Genomic DNA, 25000 nt, shown 5'->3' with positions numbered 1-25000 from the left:
CATCATTACAAATATCACGATATTAGGGCTTAGTTCATTAATAAAAAGCAACCCAGTCCATTTAAATTTGCCGCGTCCAAGTTGACGCCTGCGCACATGCGAAGACCGAGAACGACGGACCAATCAGCGCGTAGGAGAGCGTCCGACGGACCAATCAGAGAACAAGGCAGGGGCCAAAACGCGTGAACGGCTCTTCCTGGACCACAGTATAAAAATGATCATGACGCCGTCAACATGCTCTAGATAATAAAGCCCATTTTTATAGTAGTATTTTGCGTCCATTAGTTATCGCCACCGAGGAGATTCCCAATCCGAGAGTACCCATACATTATAAAGATATCTATCACACGGTGCCACTAGCCATTGTGCATTGAATAGACGTCGATTTTCGCAATTTGTCTTGAGTGAAATGTGTCGTTGAAAGGGATGGCGGAGGGGGCGAGTCCGGTCGTCGAGTCCCAATTAAAATCCATGGAAATTCTCTCTTAAATGATTAGCCTCCTCATGCAACATGGATAGAGCGTGCGGCATGACACCTTACCTTAGCCTATACTGAGCTTGCAATTAAGGAAAATCCCCCTCCCTCCCTCCCTCCCAAACCCGTGCAAGGATGTCGAGCAGGTGAGAAAAAGGAAAAGGAAAACGTTGGGGTCTCTTCAGAAGAAGGAGGAAGAGGAGGAGGAGGAGGACGTCTGAGTGTGGCCTTGAGCTGCAGCCATACATACATTTACTCTATCTCTCTCTCTTTCTCTCTTCCTTTACGAGCAAATTATGAATTTCTAATGCTTGATAATGCACTCTGGTTGTTGAAAAGAAGGGCTTGGTTGCGGGATTAATGGGATTAGAAAGGGGGATTTGGGTGGAATTTACTGCAGGGTCACAAAAAGTGCACATTCATTGAGTGAAATGAATGGGATCTTTAATTGGGTTTGCAAAGTGAGAGGGAGAATATGCTTCTAAATATGTTTCGCTTGGCATTTGACTCTTAATAAATTTTCCTTTATACTATTCATGAGCACACATTGTGTAGAATTATGGCAAGGCTATGATAGGGCCTTACTATGACAATTCTTTCCTATAAGTAAACCAGACCTTATTAAATCCTGCTGTACATTCTTAATTTCTTACATGAGCTATTCATAAAGCAGGATGGATAACAAATGAGAGGTTTTAGCCAGAAATAAAGTCAAGAATCCTATATACAAGTAGGGAATTTGCTGGACATCTTTTCCAATGCAAATGAAAGTTGCAAATTGCTGGCTTATTGCTCTATGATTAATTTACAGTTATTTGCTTATATATATAGATTTTTCAGCATATGGATACTTGGTCCTTTTATTCTATATGCTTATGTGAATACCTAATACAGGAATTTTGTCATTTGAGGGATAATATGTTATTGAAGTGGTAACAGCAGTTTGTGAGGATCTTTGCCTGTTTTGAACTTAGAAAATGAGATCTATATCTTTAAGAATTGGACTTTATTTTTTCTTTTTTGAGGAAAGGTAGACAGAGATGAGAACTTTTCAGCCTTGTAGATTTATCCACACTTGTCTTTGGCCAGAAAAGAGAGTAACTTTTTTACCAGTCTTTCTAGATTTTGACCATAACGGAGAATCTACCGTAGTAAATATCCAGCACTCAACCTATAAACCACTCACCCCATAACACAGAAAGTCTGAAACTATCTCGGTAAAACCGCTTACAGATTAGACCGTCTGTTCCTGCTCCTGGAGACGGGAGGGTCTGGGGTCACACGGCAGGCAGCGGCACAGCAACTGGGAGAAGTCGTTCGCCTGCATCCTCACGACCTAAACTACCTCCTGAGTCGCATCCACGTGTACCTGAGCTCTAAGTCATGGGAGACGAGAATAGCGGCAGGTCTTGCAGTCGAGGCCATAGTGAACAACATTCCGCAGTGGAATCCACAGCCTGTCAAGAGAGGTACGGCTTTGAGGTTCTCGGGTTCTGATTTTTTTTTTTTTTTTTTTTTTCATTTTAGGACCTTGGAAATTTTGAAATGATTGATGATTTATAATTAAGATTATTCTGTTGACGATGATGATGGTAATAATGGTCATGATAGTTATAATTTGTATCATTTTTATTCTTGGAATTGATATTTTATTATTGCCGTTGTTGTTAGTAATAGAAGTAGTATTCATATTATTTTTAGTAGTGATTATTTATTCATTATTATCAGTGTCATTGTTATTATTGTTAATATTGATATTGGTATTGATATTGATGTTAATATTAATATTAGTATTTATATTTATATTCATATTCATCATCATGTTCATATTGATATTCATATTCACATTTACATTCATATTAATATGCATATTATTATCATTACCATTATCAGTATGATTATTATTATCAATTTATTGATATTACCTATTAATATTATCACATTCATATTAATATGCATATTATTATCATTACCATTATTATTATCAATTTATTGATATTAACTATTAATATTTTCACATTCATTTTAATATGCATATTCTTATCATTACCATTATCATTATCATTTTATTATTAATTTATTGATATTAACTATTGATATTATCAGAGTTATTCACAATGATATTGATATTGATAAAAAATGTTGATAATAATGATGATACTAATATTAATAAAGATATTAATATAGGCATTGATATTGATGATATGATGAAATTTTAATATTTTGTCATCATCATCATCATCATCATCATCATCATCATCATCATAATTTTTCTTATACTATAGTCAATTTCTGGAACTCTGGCACAAAATTGAAGTGGAAGCATGGACATGACTTGTACAAAAATTGGTGTACTGTAACCAAAATTTGACTAAACATGTGTTTTATTATAATCTTCTTCCATGCCTAATACCGAGCCAATCCAAAAATTCTTTTTGAAATTATCATCGCAAAAAAAAAGCATTTCTTTGCACCAGAGTCCTTAGAACACACCATAATGATTATCTTGAATTTTCTTCATATATTCCCAGTGTGTTTGATATTAGTTCTATGCATAGTGAAAATATGTTTGGCATGAAGTGTGTTTTCTTCCGGCCAGAATATGTGGATGAAGAAATGTGCAAGCCAGTGGCCGGCCGGCTGTCACTGGGTGCGTTTAACATCAGCCATGTCCTGCAGAAGGGGTCGTATCTTATGGCAGCCGACGAGAAGCAGTTTGAGGCGGAGGATGAAAATATTCGTAAGGATTTTTTCTGTACTTGCTTCTGTTATCCGTGTTGTGTGATTGTGTCTCTGAAAAAGAATTTTGTTAGCTTATAGATAGATAGATAATGAAATAGATAGATAATGAAATAGATAGATAGACAGATAGATAATTAAATAGCTAGATAATTAGATAGATAGCTAGATAATTAGATAGCTAGATAATTAGATAGATAGATAGATAAATTGCTTATGTTTTTGTCATGGTACAGTAGTAACATACATAGTTAAGGACCAGTAGGGTATGCAAGTAAATGCTATAGTCCAAGGTTAGGAAGTGCATCTATTTGGGGTAACAGGTTTTACCCTGCCTCATAAAATGCCCATTGAAAGAAGGCACTGTCATAGATCTTATAAACTGGGGAACCTGTAGTGTAAAACCAATTATTTTTGGCCTTGGACGGATGTATAACTTTGTATATATATTTTTTTCAGCTATGGATCCTGTGGAACGAATTAATTGTCAGAGGAAGCTAGTAAATCAGAGACTCGGGTTGGATGTCGCAGAAGTCATTGGGGTCGACACTCAGAATCTATTTACAAATGAAGATTTAACAGACTCGCATACAGAGGGAATCACATCACACAATGGCCAGGAAAAAGTAAGTTCTCCCTCCCTCCCTCCCTCCCCTTTAAAGCTATGTAAGTATCTAATATTCATAATCAATATTTTCATTCACGTATATGTCTATCTATTTATATATTTTGTAATATTTTGCACAGGATGCTGTTGTGGACATAATAAGAAGGGAGATGAAATCTGCGGGTTTACCGTTAAGCTCCAGGGAGATAAATCGAGCTCGGCGGAAGGCTAAGATCTTAGCGAGACAGAAGTCAATGGATGTGTCTGAATGTGTAAGTATGATAAGCTACCTGGGTTATGATACTAATCCTCATCTGGATGATTGTGAGCAGATTCATTCATGCTATTTGTTTTTTCTCTATGGGAAGTCCAGTTATTGTGATGGGGTAATATTTGGGGAAAAGCAGTGCCCTTTTTTTAAGCTTAAAGATTTTTTTTTTTTTGTAACCATTATAGTTTGACTTTTATAGATATAGGAATATCTTTTTAACCAGTTGACTATGATATGCGTAAAAAACAATAGTATTCCAATATGTCCATTTTGGGAGACAGAATTTGTAAATCTCAATTAGAAATTTCCCTGGACCAACAACACCTCCATACTGATGTTTTAGCTCAAAGTGGGAGATCTCCCAGGACTGACCCAGACTAGCATGCTGATAGGGTTGGGCAATAGGAATGGCAGGTTTATGGCCATGATGCCTTGTCTACTGTCATTGTATCGAAGGAACTAATGTCCAGTCAGACATAAGATTATATTATTATATGGTTTTCTGCTCTTGTCAGAATTCACCATTAGAACCTGAAGATTTAAAATTTTACTTTTAGTGATTCCCCGTTTATTTATATATTTGTTTTCAGAAAACTATGACCATGCCAAACATATGTGGATTTAGGAGGAATAGCTGAAATAATACCACTACACTAAATCAGTCAAGGTTAGATAATAGTGGGCATTCCTATAACTTGAAGGTGATATTCAACTGTCATTCCCAGATTACGCCAATGAAGAGCAGTTCAAATTCTATCAAGTTTATCGTTTATGGGAGTGATAAATAATAAGTGTTATTAGCTATTATATATGGACTTTATTGGTTGTTTTCAGAAATATTTTGCCAAGACTTGTATGTAGATGATAGCTGAAATAATACCACTACACTAAATCAGTCAAGGTTATTTAATACTGGCATTCCTATAGAGATATATGTACGGCCAACTAAAATGTTTATTCAACTGAAGAGGCAGTTCAAACAAGGTCAACTTTATCGTCTTTTCAAGTGATAAAAGATTACGTTTATTAGCTTGACATCCACTGGAATAGCACACATTCTCATATAGAAAGATATTTTTAGACCAGTGATGAGGGACCAGAGAAAAAGCGCATGCGTTTGGCAAGTTCTGCGGCAGTGGAGCCAGCAGGGAGCGACGATGAGGAGAGGATGGTGGTCGATGAAGGACCTATGGGGATGTTTCCGGGAGATGAGGCAAGTTTATTTTATTATTTTTTAAGATGTGTTTTGTATGAGCTTCTGGACTTGTTTTATGATATATGAATCTATATATGATATATTAGTAAAGTAAGACTAATTACCATTGGATATGATGCATTATTTACAGGTGACATGTAGGTATTGACTAGCTTTATTTGAATGCGTTGGCAAAAAGTCTGCGGCCAAGTGGAGCCAGCAGGGAGCGACGATTATGCAAATGCAATGGTGGTTGCAAATCCTGCAAAGGAAATAGGGGGAGCCTGTTATCCGGGAGGGCTAAAGAATAAAATCAAGTATTTAGATTATTCAATTCCTTTCCAACATGCACCGAAGATGTATGCATGTGCAGAATAACATTTAATAATTTTGTCTTTCTTCAGGGAAGCGAATGGCCTTTAGATTCCTTTTGTGAACTTCTTGCAACAGACCTGTTCAGTCCCGCTTGGGAGGTGCGACATGGAGCCTGAACAGTACTTTAGACATGATAATTAAAAGTCCTCATGGCCCAGAGGTGGGTTGTGGAAAGCTACTTGATCATACTAAATCTATAAGTAGAGTGTTTATTGCATTATTCTTAAAGTAGAATTGACCCAGTGATTTACATTGTTGAATTGTCAGAATCCTGTGGTAGTGTTTTAGGGGTAATATAGAAATTTCTCAGTTGTACAATGACGTACCCTCATCCTTTTGAGATGTACGTAATCACTTGTCTCAATAAACTCATCAAAGATGAACCAGTGCCAATTTATATAAATATAACAGTTATATATAATATAAGAATTTTTAAAATTTTAGTGCTCTCCTGAGTCATCAAATATTTATATATTACTCTTTACTTACGTAGATAAATAGTATAGTATCCATTACTCTTCCTGGTATGTAAGACCTTAACTTGTATGCATTCCAGATGGCGCAGTATCACCAAGCTTGGCTGGAGGACATGGGTGTACGTCTGGTCTGTGTCTTGGCTCTGGACCGCTTTGGTGATTTTGTTTCCGATCAAGTTGTGGCACCTGTTAGGGAGACATGTGCACAAGCTCTGGGTATGTTTATATGAATATGTCTGGATATGCTTTACCCTCCTTTCATATTAAGATCAAAGAAACATTTGTATATATATATATATATTATTTAATAATATAAATATATATATATATATATATTATATATATATATATATATAAATATTATATATATATAAAATATATATATATATATATATATATATATATATATATATATATATATATATATATATATTTATATATTTTTATTATATATATATATATATTAATATATATAAATTTATATAATATTAATATATATTATTATTTAATATATATATATATAAATATATTTTATTATATATATATTTATATATATATATATATATAATATATATATATATAATATTTTATTTATTTAATTTATATATTTACTATATATATATATATTATATTTAAATATATATATATATATATATATATATATATATATAAAAATAATATATTTATATATTTTTAAATAATTAATTTATCTATATTTATATATATATAATATATATATTTTTATATTTATATATTTATATATTTATATATATATATATTATATATTATTTATTTATTTATATATTTTATATATTTTATATATATAATTATATATATATATATTTATATATATATATATTATATATATTTATATTTATATATTTTATATTATATATATATAAATATATTATATTTATATATTTATATATTTTATATATATATATATTTATTTATATAAAAATTTTTAATATATATATATATATATATATATATATATATATATATATATATATATATATATATATATATATATATTAAATATATATATATATATTTAATATATATATTTATATATTTATATATTATATATATATATATATATATTTATATATATATATATATAATATATATATATATATATATATATATATATTATATATCATATATATATGTATATATGTATATGTATAATATGTATTTATATTAATTATAATAATGTAATTGTATATTATATATTATATGTATTATAATATAAATATATATAATGTATATGTATATATAGATATAGATATAGATATAGAATAATTATAAGATATAAAATATGTATATAAATATATATAATATATGTATAATATTTTAATATTGATATGTATATGTATATATATATATTTATATATGTATATAAATATACATTATATATATACATATATATATAATATATATATATTTCATACTATATATACATATATTATATATACATATATATATATACAAATATATACATATATATTATAAATATATTACATATATATTTACAATATATACATATATATACATATATATATACAATATCATACAATATACATATATATAAACAATAATATATATACATATATATAGATAAGATTAGATAAGATGAGTCAGCACTCATAGCTGGCAGAGGCCAGGGCGCCTTGTGCATATAGCCCGGGCGAAGCGACGTCTTTGCAAATCTGTCTGAACTGAACTATACATGTATATATATATTTATGTATGTATGTATGTAATTATGTATGTATGTAAGTATGTATGTATGTATGTATGTATATATGTATGTACCTTTTTCCCATACTTCATTTTCTTATTCTTTAGTTTTAGTACTGAACTTAGCATCCCAATGATTAAATTACCTTCTCTTTCAGGTGGGGTTTTACACTTACTCTCAGAAAGAGGGGTATTTGGCGTCCTGAACTTACTGGAAACGATGTTGTCGTGGAAGGAGTGGGAAGCTCGGCATGGGGGTTTGCTCGGCCTCAAGTACCTCTTGGCTGTGCGAGATGACCTTAGGTCGCAGCTTCTCACTCACGCGTATCCACATATATACAAAGGTTTGATATTTCCTTATGGGCTTGGAGTTGAGCCCATTCTTTTTTTAATCTCTCGATGAGGAATTTCCGATGAATTTTGATTAAATCTAGATAGAAAAAGGGGGAATGGATGAAATGTTTAGGTTATTGAAGATAAATTTTGATAGGGGTGAAATAAGTGGTTCTCCAAAGGGCCAATATGAATCTCATCTGAATACTGAGGAAATATGGAAACAAACTGAAATATATCAATTGATGTCTTTATGATAATATGTCTTCAATTAATCTTGTGATTTACATATGTTAAGGTTATGTTAATTGTGATAATATGTCTTCAATTAATCTTGTGATTTACATATGTTAAGGTTATGTTAATTTATGTTAAACAAAGTCGGCTAATGAAAATGTCTCTCTTCCAAAACCCCAGGCCTAGTAGATGAAATGGATGATGTAGTGGCCGTGGCTGCATCTTGTCTGGTTCCTGTGTCCGACAGTGTTGTCTTACTGCTAGATCGAGAAGTAGTTGCAAAGCTGGTAGCTACACTGTGGGATTCTCTTCTTGACATAGATGATTTGACTTCTTCTACCAACTCCATACTACTGCTTTTATCGAAACTTCTTTCCCATTTAAGTAGTAATGACAGGTATACAAAGACGTGTTCAATGACATTTTCATATTTTTTTAACCCATTCACGCTGGGTGACGTGATAGCACGTATTGTGGTTTTTGTGTCAGACGCCCTGGACGCGTTATGAGGGGAAGCCGCGAGCTTGGGTAGAGTGAGCGGGCAACCCAGGCTCGCGGCTTGTGCGCCCGAGAATCTCGAGGCGTTAGGCTTATGCGTTCGAGAACCCCGGTATTGCGACCGCGCAAAGCCGGAACGGCCCCGGCGTGAATGGGTTAAGGGATTAGATTTTAAATTAGTTTTAGATATGGGGTTCCAAATTAAAGATAAATGAATGTGAAATTAATATATAGACAGAGGTAAGTGAAATGGTTGAATGAAAATATATGTAACATAGATGTAAGATAAAGTCTGTTTCAGACAATAAATTTTTTTTGGTGAAATGAAAATGCCAGAAATGGTAGGGAATACTTATTGATTGTGAACAGTAATGAATTTATTATAGAAATTGTAATTGAATGTGATTTTCTACAGTCAATCTATTATTAGTAATTGATAGCCTCCCTTTCTATTTGACAGTATGCAAAGTGACCTGAAAGAACTAGCTCCTAGACTGTGGCCATTTCTTTACCACTCGAGTAGTTCCGTGAGAGGATCTGCGCTCGCGACCCTAGCCACGCTCACGATAACCTCACACAGCTCAAAGATTAAAACAGAAAAGTCAGAGGAAGTGGGGATGGAAGTTGACGTCAAACAAGAAGATACGGTAAACAGCCACGAAATCACAGCAGCCAAAGAGGAAGGAACGGCAACGGAGAAACCTCCAGAGCCAGAAGGAAGCAGCGAGAGTGACGTCAAGCAAGAAGACACAACAAACTGTCAAGAAGACGCGGCAGCCAAGGTAGAGGACATGGTGACGGAGAAATCACCGGCAGCGGAAGAGAATATCAAGAAGGAGGATCAGATGCAGGTTGATGAGGAGAAGCAGGATGACGTGACGGTCCCTCCCTCTGCTGATGCTCAGGCAGGGAAGGACGAGACTAGCAGCCAAAGTCAGTCGCCAGAGACGGGAGAAGAGAAGGAAACAGAAGTGGAAAAAGGAAAGGAGGAAGTGAAAAGAGAGCCAGAAAGTATGGAGGCAGATTCCAAATCACCTGAAGATGACACGGAATGTAGGAATTATTTAGAATGGCTGAATCCCATCATCCAGCCAGCGCTCTCTCACGTTTATCAGAGAGCGTTGTTAGAAACCTCGGAAGAGAACATTGAGCTTGTTTATAAGGTAGCCATCTATATATGATACTATGTGCTGGCATCAGTAATGTGCCATTTCTTAATTGCTGTCATCAAAAACATACTTTTCTTGATTACTGTTATCAGTAACATACCATTCCATAATTGCAGTACAGGGTTTAATCATAACAGTTACTTGAATTGTCTTGCATAGCACTAATATCTTTTTGTTATGATATATGAATTAAATTAATTAATGGCTGTTCACTGCCCATAACCTATTTGAAAGTTCTAAGAACAAGAAAAATTTACGTGATCACTTTTTTTTTTAGAGAGAGCTTTCATGATTACATGACAAAAGAATGAAACCTTTTGTCATGTACTTATGAAAATAGTTCATACTTGTAAGAAGTAATTATCATTGTTTTGGCCTTAGAAGATTTTCCATACTTTATTTCTGTTGCATGGAACAGATATGGGAGCAGATGCTGGCAAGGACGACGCTCGAGAACCTGCTACCGGCTGTGTGTCCCATGATTGCCTCATGGCTGTGCCTCATGATGGCCAACCCCAAGGTTCCTCTGGAACCGACGCTCTTACTAATTGCTCATCATAATAAGGTCAGTTGCATGAGATTTTTCAGTGTGCACAAATAGGTAAGATTTAATGTTTCATAGAAGTATGGTAGCTGTGGTGTTTATGTGTACGTGATATTTGTTCATGTGCAAGGACATGTACCGTGTATATGTGTCCACCACATATATTGATCAATTCCCACCTTCCACATTCTCTCTCTCTCTCTCTCTCTCTCTCTCTCTCTCTCTCTCTCTCTCTCTCTCTCTCTCTCTCTCTCTCTCTCTCTCTCTCTCTCTCTCTCTCTCTCTCTCTCTCTCTCTCTTCTCTCTCTCTCTCTCTCTCCCTCTCTCTCTCTCTCTCTCTCTCCCTCCTTTCTCTCTCTCTCTCTCTCTCTCTCTCTCTCTCTCTCTCTCTCTCTCTCTCTCTCTCTCTCTCTCTCTCTCTCCTCTCTCCTCTCTCTCTCTCTCTTTTTCTCTCTTTCTCTCCTCTCTTTTTCTCTCTTTCTCTCCTCCCTTTTTCTCTCTCTCTCTCCTCCTCCTCTCTCTTTCTCTCCTCCCTTTTTCTCTCTCCTCCCTCTCTCTTTCTCTCCTCCCTTTCTCTCTTTCTCTCCTCCCTCTCTCTCTTTCTCTCCTCCCTCTCTCTCTTTCTCTCCTCCCTCTCTCTCTTTCTCTCCTCCCTCTCTCTCTTTCTCTCCTCCCTCTCTCTCTCTCTCTCCCTTCTCTCTCTCTGTCCCCTCTCTCTCTTCTCTTGAGTACAGTGATAACACAATTTCATGTATCTACTCCATATACATATTCTGATACACATACTTTTTCTTTCACAGTCGGGTGAGGGGAAACGACTGCGTGTTGGCACCCTAAGTGACCCAGCAGAAAGACCCGAAGCCAAATATTACCTGGGTGGTTGTGAACAGTATAATGATCCTTGTGAGAAACAGATTGTGGTTGTGAGGGCCAGATGTGCTGCTGCAAGACTCCTAGGTAAGTGATCATTTATGGTTATTGTTTTTTCCCCTTGTTATATCAGAATGAAAGAAAGAGTTTGTTACTCAGTGTTGCCTATATTTGAACTACTAGTTTTGACTCTTGTATTTGAAACACATGCCTTGCACTATTTGTATTTGCCTGTACTGCAGATACAGGTGTTGAAACTGGCATTTTATATTCGCAACACTGAATGAGGAACTTGAAAATGTAGGAGTTTGTGCCTTAATGTCTTTGTTCTTTATGAGTTATTTCCACTTGTATTTCATTCCTTAGAAGATAACAATGATTACATCCTATTTTACTGTTCCAGGTTGCCTTTCAAACTATGTGATTAAGCCCATGCCTGGGATAGTATACCCTCCCGAGGAAACTCCTGTTCTATGCTATATTCGCCTTCTTATTGCACATCTCAGCTCACGTTCGGCAGTGCAGCGACTAGCAGCAGGAGCTGTGGTTAGGGAATGGGCATCAATGTATGCCAACCAAGAGTGCCATTCACTCCTACAGAATGCCCTGCATTCATGTCTGATGGAGGTTGTTTATTATGATGAAATTGCTCTGTCTTTTACAAGGTGAGTTGAGCTTGATTCTTTTACAAGTGTGAATTATTGAGGTAATTTGTATGTGGGATATTTATCTACAGCATGATCATCCGTACTTTGTAACACTTTTATTACATTTTAGATTACAACAGGAAACACGTGACTTTATGGCTATGCTAAGACATTATAAGCTTCCTTTGGATGATGCCTTCACAAATGCTCCAGTATTAACCCTAGAACAGGTAATCCGTATTGTTGTCTGTTGTTATTTAGCTTATTTTGACTCACTGGTGTCTTGTTATTTTCCTTTAATTTGATATATTGATGTCTGTTGTTGTCTGAGATATTTTTGGGTATATATAATTAGGAAATTATTTCTAAGCAACTCATAAAGGCCAGACGACTTTCCGTTATGAGGAATGAAGTGTCAGGGTCAGTCTCAGTGGGTGTTGTCTAAGAGGAGATGGGATTTTCTATTCTTATATTTAACAGCAAAGTATGATTATATTCTTTTTGAATTGTGTCTTATCATCATCAACATTTCCATGATCTTCATCAGTAATGTTATTAACCCTATGACGATGGTGCATCACACTCGTGTGACACAGCCAAACTCCTGATGCCGGGGCGTCATGCCAGTGTGACGATTTCAATGCAATATTGCAATCGCCCGGCATAGGGGTCTTTGCGTAGCGAGTGCCCCGTCGGGAAAAGGTTAATGTTGGGAGCAAGCATGAAAGTACAGACCCTTTTCATGTGGCTGGTTATCTAATGATTTCCAGGCCTCGTAAAAATAGTGTATATGCGGATGATCACTTCTAGGGATGTGGGAATGCACTTTTTATGCAACAGTCTTTAGGTTTTGAGAAGTGGGGTATTTGCTTTCTAGTGATAATGCGACTGTATCTCATCCTTTTATATGCCAAGATTTATTGTATCAGCAGAAGTACAGTCCCTGTACTTTCAAGTTCGTGGCTCAGTATTCTCAATATGTAGACTGCCAGTTTATCCAAAATGCTTGCCAAATCAGGTAGGGGACATGTGTTTTGGATACGAGAGTTGAAACTGGCAGTTCGAACAGTAGCCATAGCTAATGGTACCTTTCTTCATCCGCAGCATCTTAGTTCTAAGGCATGTTTTAAAAAATTTCTAACCTTTATTATTTCAGATTCAGAATCTCAGCGGGCATGTAGCTTTAACATTATTTAACGGAGGACGCCTTAGACCCAAAGTTCATAGTACACTGGAGGAGAGACGGAAAGCTATTCAGAATAATGTATCCCAAACCTCAACTGACCAAATAAGCTTATCTACAACGTAAGTTTTCTGCTTGTTTTACTGAAGGGTTAATTTAGGATCATATATGTATATATAATATTAATTGATTTCTAAGAATAGAAACCTTTGATTCATAGATATTTTATTCATATTTTTATTGAAGATGTGAAGTATAATAAAAGAATATTGATCAAAGAGTCTTGATAAAATCTAGGCACAATCAGCTTATACATGGTACTAAAAACAGATAAACGCCTTAGAAAACCATAATTGCTCCTAATTATGATCTACGAACTAAAAAAGTTAACTTGTACTGACACTATCTTTATTTATTGATCCCTTTCTTAAATTTACCTACAGGACTCAGGCAATAATTTCTGGAGCTGTCGTGAGGTTTCGTATTTTACCGGCCAAGCTCAATCCAATTATTAAACCCCTCATGGACAGCATCAAGAAAGAAAAGATTGAACAATTGCAGGTATGGAAAAGAGTCTTGAACTTGCAGCCTCTAACCTGTGGTATTGGAGGTGCAGTTTTAGCTAGGGAGTGTCAGGGTACGAGCCTTGTGTCAGGTTATGTTGAGTTCAAATGAATTTTTTTTCTACCATTAGATGATATTCAGAATACTTATTTTCAGGCTTATGTTATAAAAGAAAAAAAAAATATTGCACATGAATTAAGATCAAACTTCATATATTGGTGTGTATCTAAAAAAATGATCAGATCTTTAAAGTTCTTAAAAAACAAACAAACAAACTTCTTGATATTGTATGTAAATATGAGTCAACTTATGTGCTTATATACATATTATAAAAACAACATTGTAAAACTTCATGATACAGATATTTTGATATTATTTGGATAGTAGACTCATACAGCATTTACATTAGTCATTCGTTACCTGTTTGTATCACAGACTCTAGCTGCAAAGGACCTCACCAAGCTGCTGGAGCTGTGTATGGACCGACAGACCAACCCCAACGGCAAAGTGATCAAGAACCTTGCGTCTTTTCTCTGCGTGGATCAGGAATTTACTCCCAAAATTCCTCATGAGGTAAAGAAAAAGAAGAAGAAAAAATTGTAATAGAAATGGAATAAATGTTATGCATGGTGATATAGAGTGATGTAAGTTGAGACTTTATCATAGATATTCTTTATCATAGATACCGTCTGTTTTTAACCCTTCTGGACAAAATATTTGTTTGTCTTGAGGTGTGTGTGCTCACTGGATGGAACACAGCAGACTCTTCCAAAAATGTCTCCAAATTTATTTATGTAATAGATATCCAAATCAGAACAATTTGAACAAATTATTTCAGTTAATTAAAAGGCAATAACTAAAAAAATTTGTCCATCCAGTGTTTACATAAACCTCTGAACTTAGCTGTCCTTTAGGGGTTCAACACATTAATTAAGTGTCTCATTTATTTACAGGAATCTAAAAATACTGGAGATGCTGATAAACATAAAGGAATACTGAGCTTATCGTCACAGCTAAAGGTATGGCTCTTTTTTTGTTTGTTTTATTATTGTTATTGTTATTGTTATTATTATTATTATTATTATTGTTATTGTTATTGTTATTATTATTATTATTATTATTATTTTTATTATTATTATTATTATTTTTGTTTTTATTTTTATTTTTATTTTTGTTTTTGTTTTTATTATTATTATTATTATTATTGTTATTGTTACTTTCATTTTCATTTTCATTTTCATTATTATGATAATTATGATTATATTAATAGAGTTGTAAAGTCAATGTGATCATTTGCAGTACATAATGCAGAGTCTTATATCATAATTGCCAGTTGCTTTGACTAATTTTCTGGATGGCCAGACTTCTAAGCAGAATGATTCTCTGGTTGAAACAGATTCTGAGATTAAGCTGAAGAAGGAAATCAGACTAGAAATTGGGATCTGGATCTAAAATTCAAAATCACATATAGATATATAAATCTCTGAGAGTTTATTAAGATTCCACGATCCTCACGAGGTTCACAATTTTTTTTTTACAGAATGCGGAACGCCAACTTCTCAGGCGAACGTCTTCAGTTACTGGACGCGGCCCGGGAAGACCACCCGCCAATGCAAAGAAAGAAGACCCGAGCGAGGTTACCGAGGCCATTCTTGATTCTGAGGTGAACTTTGGATTGTTTGTTAACCCATTAGTGGCGGATGGCATGATTTGTTTTGCAAAGGCAGAGTCGGTCATAGACGCGGATGGCACCGTGCCAGACAATGTAATCCAGCCATCCTACTGCACAAATATTTATTTAAAACCGCGACCGATGGGTTAGCTTGACGGTGATTTTTCCTGGTAGCGGAATATTCAATGGAGGAATTGGTGTTAGTGCGAGGTGCCTATAGTGGATTGAAGGGCAAAGCTGCACAAATTGGCAAATTTAAACAGTTTTGTCGACATGACATTATTTTGTTTTCTGACTTTTGAAATCTGTTTGGCAAACTATGTATATAATTAGTAAAATGAATGTATATGATTTCTTAAAAATTGTATTTGGTGCTGATATGCAAAACTATGATCACAGTTTTCTCAAAGCATCATTTTGGTCACTTCACCCTTGCTACCCCCAGCTAGCACATAATTTAACCCTTCTCTCATTTTCTAGACTTATAGTATGATATGGAGTCTATTTTTGGTATGATAGTACTAATAGTATGATATGGAGTCTATTTTTGGTATGATAGTACTGATGTTGATTAGTATTTAGTTGCACATAGTTACACAACTGAAGGAATAAATAGCTTGTAATTTTAACAATAGGAAAAACGTAATACAAAAGTGATCCCACCCCGAGAAACATGCCTGTCACAGAAAGGTTAAGAGAAGAGAAAGTGAAATAGGATTTTCCATCCATAGACTTCTCTTTTGGTTAACAGTAATTGTGGTGTAAATTATGCGAGTTGGCAAGTACTCTTGTATATGACACTAGATAGTGATAGAATGTGTTAGATTAGTAACTTTTCAAACTAATTATTGATTGCAACATATCTGTTTCCTCTCATGAAACATTAAATCAGAAATCACGTTAATATATATAACCTACATTGAATATTTTTTGGAGTTACTGAATTCAGCATTAGCATTCAATTAACTTATTGTTTGCAGAATCAACAGCTTGCGGAAATTCAGCGAAGAGGGTGCACAAAAGCTCTGACACACATTGCTCAGTATTTTGGTGCTGAACTGCCAACCAAAGTACCTCAGCTGTGGGATCTCATGTGCAGTCCCTTCAGTGTACCTCTTCAGGACGAGGTCACTGTGAAGGATTCGCAGGAGGCAGTACACCAGCTGCAGCTTCTGGAGATGGTGGTGCCATCGCTACATCCTCAGTTGGTCGCTCAGGTTCGTTACCCTCCTGCAATCTGGCCTGGAGATCTTGGATTAGAATAGACATTTGTTTCCTTTGTCAAGTTTATGAGATTTAGCTTTTTGTTGTACTTCTTCTGGGACAGTATGATTTGAATTTAGGAATGCACATATATTTTTTATATTTAAGATAAGAAGGAAGGAAATTGTTTCATATAAACTGATTCAAAACCTACATTTTGATTTTTAGTGCAGCCTGTTCAAAATGCACCCATGTATAAAATGGATAGATTGCATAGGTGATCTTATAGTGTTATAAAGAGATAATCAAATTACAAACACATAATTGTCCAGACACACAGCATTGTCATATGTGAAACCACATCTATCGCCATCACTGTCTGTCGCAATTTCAATACCTCTAATGTGAAGGATGAACATCTTTTTATCTAACTGATCCCCAAGTAATAAAGATGAAATATTTCAGTTCGAGGCAAAGCTGGAGCTGTTTGAGCACTGGCTCTACCACCCATACAGCGAAGTGCGGCACATGACGACTCGGGTGATGGGATCCCTTGCCACTGTGCTTACTGTGCCTGTGATGACCTATGTTGTGGAGCAGGTCGTGCCAGCGCTCACTGCCATCGATAACGACAACAAGAGACAAGGAGCTGCAGAGTGCATATTTGCTGTTATTGATCGCTTGGGATTCGATGTCGTGCCTTATATTGTTCTCCTTATTGTGCCTTTATTGGGTAAGCAAGATTTTTAATGTGGCATTGATGATTGCGACTGTTTATCCATTCCCGAGGAATTTATTTGTCGCTCTAATTATAGAGGATTTTCATCAAGCTTCAAATATCTGATAGGGATTTGAGTCATCTCTTTGTATCTGACTGACCATAGTTTTATCATAGTAAATGATACATAAATCATTTAATTATTTTGCAGAAGAGATGCATAGTATACATGATCCATAAAGATGCTTATGATATCTATAGAGAAATCAACTTTATATTATCTGTACCCAGGTCGCATGAGTGACCAAGACAACAGTGTGCGCCTCATGGCCACGCATTGCTTTGCGACTCTCATCCGATTGTTGCCTCTCGAGGGGGGGGTGCCGGACCCTCCTAGTCTGAGTGAAGTCCTCTTAGAGCAGAAGAGAAGAGAAAGGGAATTCCTCGAGAGACTGCTTGATCCATCCAAAATTGAGAACTACAGCGTTCCCTTGCCTATCAAAGCAGACTTAAGGTCGTATCAACAGGTAAGTTTGTACCTGGAATTGTGGGAAAAGGCTGATTGATTTTTTATTTTTTTTATCAATTGATTTCATTTTCTTTTGAGATGAAGATACTGAAATATAAAAATCTGGGAGTAAATGATCTAGTTCAGTGGAAAAAATAGAAAAAAATAGACTTATAAAGAACATGCCTTTTTCATTGTGGCATTATGCAAGTTTCTTCACATTCTTTATCTCTCGGATGCCTGCTAAATTGCTTTTGTTACTTAAGGAATAATGACATTGCCCAGTTGCCCATTGGGAAAATGAAGACTCCAGCCATGATAAATTGCGTGTTGTCAGCTAATTGACAGTCTTTTCTGAAGTGTGTTGCCGCTCTCATAAGAGTTCTCATTTGAAACTTTAATGTGCACTGTATAATGAAGTAATTTGTAGAGAGGAAAGTCAGAATAAGTGTGTAAAGGACAAAGAACAAGCAAATACTGCTATATTAATGGTAACCCAACATAAATAAATCCTTTATTTTCATTTGGACCAAATAAATATTTAAGTAACCCAAACAACAGATAAAGTTAGAGGCAGAGAAATGGAGGACTGGTTACTAATGAAGGACATGTTTATTTGGCAGAGTGGTGTGAATTGGCTTTATTTTCTGAACCAATACAAACTTCATGGAATCCTCTGTGATGACATGGGTCTTGGTAAGACTTTGCAGTCAATCTGTATTCTAGCAGGTGATCACTTCAGCAAGAAAAAAGAGTACATGGTGAGTTTATCGCTTTTGTAAGGACTGAATCAGAGTTTATGACTCGATCATGTCATGATAATACCTCTTTGGAATTAAGCATAATTCAAAGGATTACAGCTTTATGTTTGGAAATGTTTTTAAGATTTGATGAGTCTCGATTGTGTTTTGACTTATTTTTTTACTTATAAATGTTGGCATTTATCGTGCAGAAATCGGGTCAGAATGGAAGTAAACCCCTTCAGTCCCTGGTGGTTTGCCCCCCGACGCTCACAGGACACTGGGTTTACGAAGTTGAGAAGTTTGTTAAGAGGAAATACCTGAATCCACTCCATTACTTTGGTCCCCCGGCTGAGAGATACAAGTAAGTACACGTCAGGAAATCCTACTTTATGCAAGGGTTGTTTATGGAAAGAAATCCTTCTTTTTTTGTATAGTAGGTTTTTCAGGCATTGTTACAACATGGTAGTGTATTTTGACTTTCAAATAGGTGCATTAACAAACACTTTTCAATATAATTGACTCTTGGAAGTACGTTTTGTTTTTTGTAACATATATCACTGTATTAGATGTTTGATACTCATACTCTATTCTGTATAAGTCTATCTACTTCTGCTTTAGGTGCAGTTTGCTGTTTCCATTAGCATCATTCTTATTCCTATTATTAACCCATAAAGGTTTACTTACAAGTGTGGTAATTAATTATGTCAGTTTCCCAGAGGCAGAAGTTAGCTAAAGTGGTTTTACTGTTGATTTTCTTCCTCTTTCCATTTTGTTTTTTTTTGAATCCCCCTCATTTTTCTGTCCAGTGGGCACACATTATACAGCACTGTTGCATTCAGGTCTGTGAGCATATAGGGGAATGGATATCAAATTGTAATCTTACTTGCTAATTTTCTCATTTATTATTACAGATTGAGGAGGTTCTTCCCAGACCACAACCTAATAGTAGCCTCGTATGACATCGTGAGAAATGAGATTGATTTCTTCTCTCAAATTAAGTGGAATTATGTGATTCTCGATGAGGGTCACGTTATCAAAAATGGGAAGACGAAGGTAATGTATGAGGGACTCGGTTTTGATTGTGTGTTTATTTCTTGTTATTCTTATGAAATTACTTGTTAAAAGAAAGTCTTTTTTAACCTGTTTGTGCCATGCCTTATTTAGCGTAATGCCGCCCCCCCGGCTAGATAACAAGAGTGCGCAGTGACTAAGTTTGAGATCTCTAAGTGCGCAATGCCGCGCTGTGCCTCTATGAGCACTAATCGTTGGAGGTTTTTGTATTTGTTTATATTAATTTCACAAGCAAATAAAAATGTGTTGATACAAGTGGAACTCATATGATTATATACATCTGTAACAATGAAAGAAGTTTGTTTTGAGGGAGAGATCATGATGGGACAGGATGATATCCGGCCAGAGCGAACTATTCACGTGATCTGATATCATATCACCTGGCACCAATCGGTTAAGAAAAATTTGATACAAGGTGAATGATAAAATTAATAAGTTGAATATAATAATAGCAACTCATGGATAAATAATATTTTTATTTGTGTTCTTGCAGTCTTCTAAGGCTATAAAGCAGCTTGTCGCCCATCATCGGCTGATTCTGTCCGGCACTCCCATACAAAACAACGTGCTGGAACTGTGGTCACTCTTCGACTTCTTGATGCCCGGTTTCCTGGGCACGGAAAGGCAGTTCATGGCCCGGTATGCCAAGCCAATCCTTCAGTCTCGGGACGCCAAGAGCTCAAGCAAGGAGCAAGAAGCAGGCGTCCTGGCCATGGAGGCACTACATAGGCAGGTTCTTCCTTTCCTGCTGAGGCGAGTTAAGGAAGATGTCCTGAAAGACTTGCCTCCCAAGATTACTCAGGTATGGAAATTAACGAGGTGGTCTGAGGTTTCGGGAGTTGTGCGTGTCCCCTCTGTTTTGATGTTCACTAATTATTGACAATATGCAGGGCTGTTGTATTAGGATATTTGTTGGTAGAGAGTGGCAAAGGGGTGATGTAGTTGGTAAGTTACGATTGGTAATTTGGCAGATTAGGGAATTTAGTGATTAATCTCACCTTGTATGTCAAAAAGGAAATATCAGACAGTTTCTATATTGAGTTATTTACAATTGTACAATATTATGAGGGATTATGTTGTAAAATTATACTCTGTTAGATTACAAACAAAGTTATTATGGGCATTAATTGCTCCTCCAATTTATCTTCTCTTCCCTCAAACAAATAAAGATAACCTCAGCCCTGCCCATATAAAGTGGACTGTACATAATAATATAAACTTCTAAACTTGGAAGTGGAAGAGTCTGTGCTTGTGTATCTAGGACATGTCTCATACTGTTAGCTGTACTTGTTTTAAGCAACATGTTTGATTTCAAAGCTATAAACCTTTTATAATGAATGTAAAAGAAAAGAAAGTGTTGTTCAGTATTACAAATATTGGGATTTTTCATTACAGGATTATTACTGTGATCTAAGTCCGTTGCAACAACAGTTGTATGAGGACTTTGCTCGTACTCAAGCCAACCAGGATATTAACGATGCACTCAGAAGTACAGACCAAGAGAAGAAGGATGTTGGAAACAAACCTCACAGTCATATATTCCAGGTGAGATAAAAATATTTTCTTGGTTCTTGTTGTGGTTATTGTCAGTTTTACTGTATAATCACTCTTGATTATCATTGTTTTTTAGTTACTTCATGATTGGTTTAAGTGACTATTTTTTAGTGACTTCATCATTGATTTTAGTGACATCACAGTGAGGTCATTATCAGCATTTTGATATATTTCATGATATGAACTTGAAAAGGTCAACCATATATGATTTTCCAAAAGCTATAGCTCGATTAAATATTAAATAATGCATTCTTTCTCAAATTCCAGGCACTACAGTATTTGAGGAAAGTGTGCAACCACCCGAAACTGGTACTGAAACCACAACATCCCGAGTATGAGCGGATAACGGCCCAGCTCAAGGAATGCAGCTCTTCACTGTCGGATGTAACGCACTCTGCCAAGTTGCCAGCTCTGAAGTAAGTTCATAGTGGGATTACATTAAGGAAATTAGCTTTTTTTAAGAATGATCTCCATATATTGTTTTTGTAATGTTCTTTATGGTCAAATTCTGCATTCTTTGTCTATGTTGTCTTCTCAATATAAGCAACCTGAAATAACTACACAACTCGTTAGCTAAATCAAGTGAGCTTCCAGTCCTTGTTTTAGTGATTGTTATGAATTTCCTTACGAACATTATCTTTACCGGTAGAAGACCCATCATTATGTCATAGGGATGAATTAGGTACTAAAGTGATGAATATTCTCTTAAATATTAGTATTACTTAAGCAGGCATAATTTCTTGAATTAGATTCCCCACAATTGGTAAAAAAAAAAAAAAAAATTAAACATCAAGAATTTTCTAAATTAGGAAACAGCACTGAGAAGTCCATGACTGACAGATGGTTCAACTTGAATAGGGAATACAAGTGTATATGGCTTGTAAGAAAGTTATACTGTGTTTATAGAATTGGAGTGATGATAAGCTTAACCCATTCACGCCGGGGAGATTCCGGTTTTGTATGGTCGTAATGCCAGGGTTTTCGAACACATGAGCCTAACGCCTCGAAATTCTCGGGTGCACAAGCTGCGAGCCTGGGCTGCCCGCTCGCTCACTGCAAGTGCCGGCCTTGCCCAGATATCTTGTCACCGATGTCTGATGCAAAAACCATGAAACATGTCAGCACATCATCCGGCGCGAATGGGTTAATGAACTTGTGATAATGCTCCTTGGCTTTTCCTTTGTTTTGAGTGGGCTGTTAAACACTAAGCACCAAAAATGAAGCTATGTACTAAAATGAATGTGTACAAGAGAAAACTAATAAATCTTCAAGGAAAAGCTATTTTACCTTTGGAAATAAAGATTATCTGAATATTATCGATCTTTTACATCGTGTTCTCTTGATTACAGACAGTTGCTTCTGGATTGTGGCATTGGTGCCGGTGGAGGCCCAGAGACTGAAGTTGTTGTGTCACCACATCGGGCTCTCATTTTCTGTCAGCTGAAGGGCATGTTAGACATAATTGAGGATGATTTACTGAAGTAAGTGAATGTGTACATTTTATGTAACGTGGAGACATTTATTGTCTTTTTTTTTTGTCTATTATTATAAAATTCATTGCATATATTTTTTCTCAATATGTTTAACCAGATATGGAGAAGGTCTTAGGTTGATTATTTTTGTTTATATAGAAAACCCCATTCTTTTGATAGCTAAGGTAACTGAAGTAAAATCACCTAGAATAACCCTTTATTACAAGTCAATCCTGGAACCCCATCTTTACATTTTCTTTCACACCTGACAGGCGACACTTACCAAGCGTGACGTACTTGCGGCTGGATGGCTCAGTCCCCGCAGGATCCAGACATGCTCTCGTGCAGCGGTTCAATGCCGACCCCTCCATTGATCTGCTGCTTCTCACTACGCAAGTGGGAGGTCTGGGGCTCAATCTGATAGGGGCAGATACTGTGAGTATATCAAAACACGACCCACTTAGGACTTGACTTGGCAATATTAATGATGTACAATTTGTCCTATTGTTACGTCTGGTTCGTAAAAGGTATTCAAGAATGGAATCTTTTGAAAGATTTAGATATTGTGAGTTTGGTTTAGATTAATTAATTTATTATCTATTATTCATGTAGACTTGTATGTAATCAATTCATCATTGCCTGTGCTTTTGTATATGATAGAATTTTGTCGTTATAGGTGATTTTTGTGGAGCATGACTGGAACCCCATGAGGGATCTACAGGCTATGGATCGTGCTCATCGTATCGGCCAGAAACGCGTCGTCAACGTTTACCGCCTTATCACAAGAGGAACCCTTGAGGAGAAGATCATGGGGTATGAAAATAATTTGGATCTCACAACAAAATATTGAGAATCTTGATTTTTTTCAGTCGTCGCATAACAGTTCATGGTTTTATCGTTGATGTTACTCGTGTCATTTCAGGCTACAGAAGTTTAAAATGATGACGGCAAACACGGTGATTAGCCACGAAAATTCTAGTCTGCTTAGCATGGCCACCAATCAGGTTAGTAATAGTTAGTAATAGTTACAGCCATTTCTTGAATAGCTGTAACCAATTGACTGACTAAATCTTGATAGTGATAATTGTACATTTGCAAATTTATCTTTGTTGGTTTTAAGTTCTGAATAGATTTTGCTTTATTACTGTTGTAAACATTGACATTTATGATCATTGGATTATCATTATTATTATTTTGCTTTATTTTATTTTATTCTAATTTTTTACTTGCCTATTCTCATTATTCTTATTCTTATTATTAATTAATTAATTAACTTAAAATCATTATCTTTTCAGCTGCTTGACCTGTTTACACTTGATGCTGGCGGCAAGGTCGAGGCACAAAACAGAGGTGGCGACGACACAGGTAGCACTCAGGGTCTTGGCGTTGGCTGCACGGGAGCGAAGGCAGTGCTAGAGAACCTGCCGGAGCTCTGGGACGAAGACCAGTATCAGAACGAATACGAACTCACGACCTTTATGCAATCCCTCAAGAAGTGACGTGGTTTCGGTGGCCAAGTTTTGTATGCTTTGTAAAGTATTTTGTGAAATAGGTCAGGCAAAAAACAGTATTTTTTTTCCAGGGAGGAATTTTTTTGAAATTTTAGTATCTGTAGGTATTCCAGAGGGCAATAATAAACAATGTTGATAGCTGTATCTTTCATTTGTACATTGTGAATGCTTTGTAATGTATTGAATCAGTCATTCCATGATAAAACTTTCTTTACATTTTTTTGATTGTGATAAAGATTATTTTGTAAGCTTTGGTGTTGCTAATGTACATACTATATATTAATTTTTTTTATGGTGTTAATCTATCACAAGACAAAAGATTGGCTCTTTGAATGAATTAAGGCTGTTCTTAATTATAAGAATTGTCAAAAAAATGCTTTCATATTATAGTTTTGTTAAACATTGTTTCTCAGACTTATCAAATCCAAAATCTGATGTCGGTTTACATCTGTCAGCATGCAGGATATTTGTGCATTGTTCTTTCAAGTGGGTAGAATCATTTCCTGATTTTTATAAATGTTATTTTAGCCCTTCAGCTGGTCATGTTAGATAATATTTTTTTTTGTCTTATATTGTTCTATGCCTCTCTTCCTTTATTTCTATAATGTTGTTGTCATTCTTT

The 25000-nt window shown here is 35.5% G+C and overlaps 2 protein-coding genes across 2 annotated transcripts in view; both read left to right on the top strand.

Moving 5' to 3' along the window:
• The first annotated feature begins 231 nt into the window (after positions 1-231).
• LOC147466760 (TATA-binding protein-associated factor 172-like) lies at positions 232-5862 on the top strand. Its single transcript, XM_086534361.1, has 7 exons — positions 232-621; positions 1709-1944; positions 3075-3215; positions 3674-3840; positions 3962-4093; positions 5174-5305; positions 5692-5862. Exons 1-7 carry the CDS (start codon positions 611-613, stop codon positions 5776-5778), a joined length of 906 nt encoding a protein of 301 aa, XP_086390487.1. The 5' UTR covers positions 232-610; the 3' UTR covers positions 5779-5862.
• Positions 5863-6221: 359 nt separating this feature from the next.
• Positions 6222-25000, top strand: part of LOC122248705 (histone acetyltransferase 1) — a 20291-nt gene continuing 1512 nt past the window's right edge. The window contains exons 1-27 of the mRNA XM_086534360.1: positions 6222-6354; positions 8040-8225; positions 8632-8848; positions 9410-10112; positions 10537-10683; positions 11463-11619; positions 11936-12197; positions 12310-12409; positions 13336-13484; positions 13806-13923; positions 14362-14499; positions 14880-14945; positions 15467-15589; positions 16579-16815; positions 17267-17534; positions 17811-18046; positions 18651-18788; positions 18980-19131; positions 19682-19823; positions 20335-20643; positions 21237-21386; positions 21663-21811; positions 22745-22876; positions 23140-23302; positions 23544-23680; positions 23790-23871; positions 24163-25000. The exon at positions 24163-25000 is cut by the window's right edge and continues 1512 nt beyond it. Coding sequence (XP_086390486.1) covers positions 6252-6354; positions 8040-8225; positions 8632-8848; positions 9410-10112; positions 10537-10683; positions 11463-11619; positions 11936-12197; positions 12310-12409; positions 13336-13484; positions 13806-13923; positions 14362-14499; positions 14880-14945; positions 15467-15589; positions 16579-16815; positions 17267-17534; positions 17811-18046; positions 18651-18788; positions 18980-19131; positions 19682-19823; positions 20335-20643; positions 21237-21386; positions 21663-21811; positions 22745-22876; positions 23140-23302; positions 23544-23680; positions 23790-23871; positions 24163-24366 — 4968 coding nt within the window. The 5' untranslated portion in view covers positions 6222-6251 and the 3' untranslated portion in view covers positions 24367-25000. The remainder of the gene's footprint in view (positions 6355-8039; positions 8226-8631; positions 8849-9409; positions 10113-10536; positions 10684-11462; positions 11620-11935; positions 12198-12309; positions 12410-13335; positions 13485-13805; positions 13924-14361; positions 14500-14879; positions 14946-15466; positions 15590-16578; positions 16816-17266; positions 17535-17810; positions 18047-18650; positions 18789-18979; positions 19132-19681; positions 19824-20334; positions 20644-21236; positions 21387-21662; positions 21812-22744; positions 22877-23139; positions 23303-23543; positions 23681-23789; positions 23872-24162) is intronic.

This window comes from Penaeus japonicus, unplaced genomic scaffold (genome assembly GCF_977035675.1).
Source record: "Penaeus japonicus unplaced genomic scaffold, GWHDUDI00000001_assembly GWHDUDI00000041, whole genome shotgun sequence".
Classification (NCBI taxonomy): Eukaryota; Metazoa; Arthropoda; class Malacostraca; order Decapoda; family Penaeidae; genus Penaeus; species Penaeus japonicus.
Note: the sequence above shows the minus strand (reverse complement) of the source record. Positions and strands in the feature narration are given on the sequence as shown.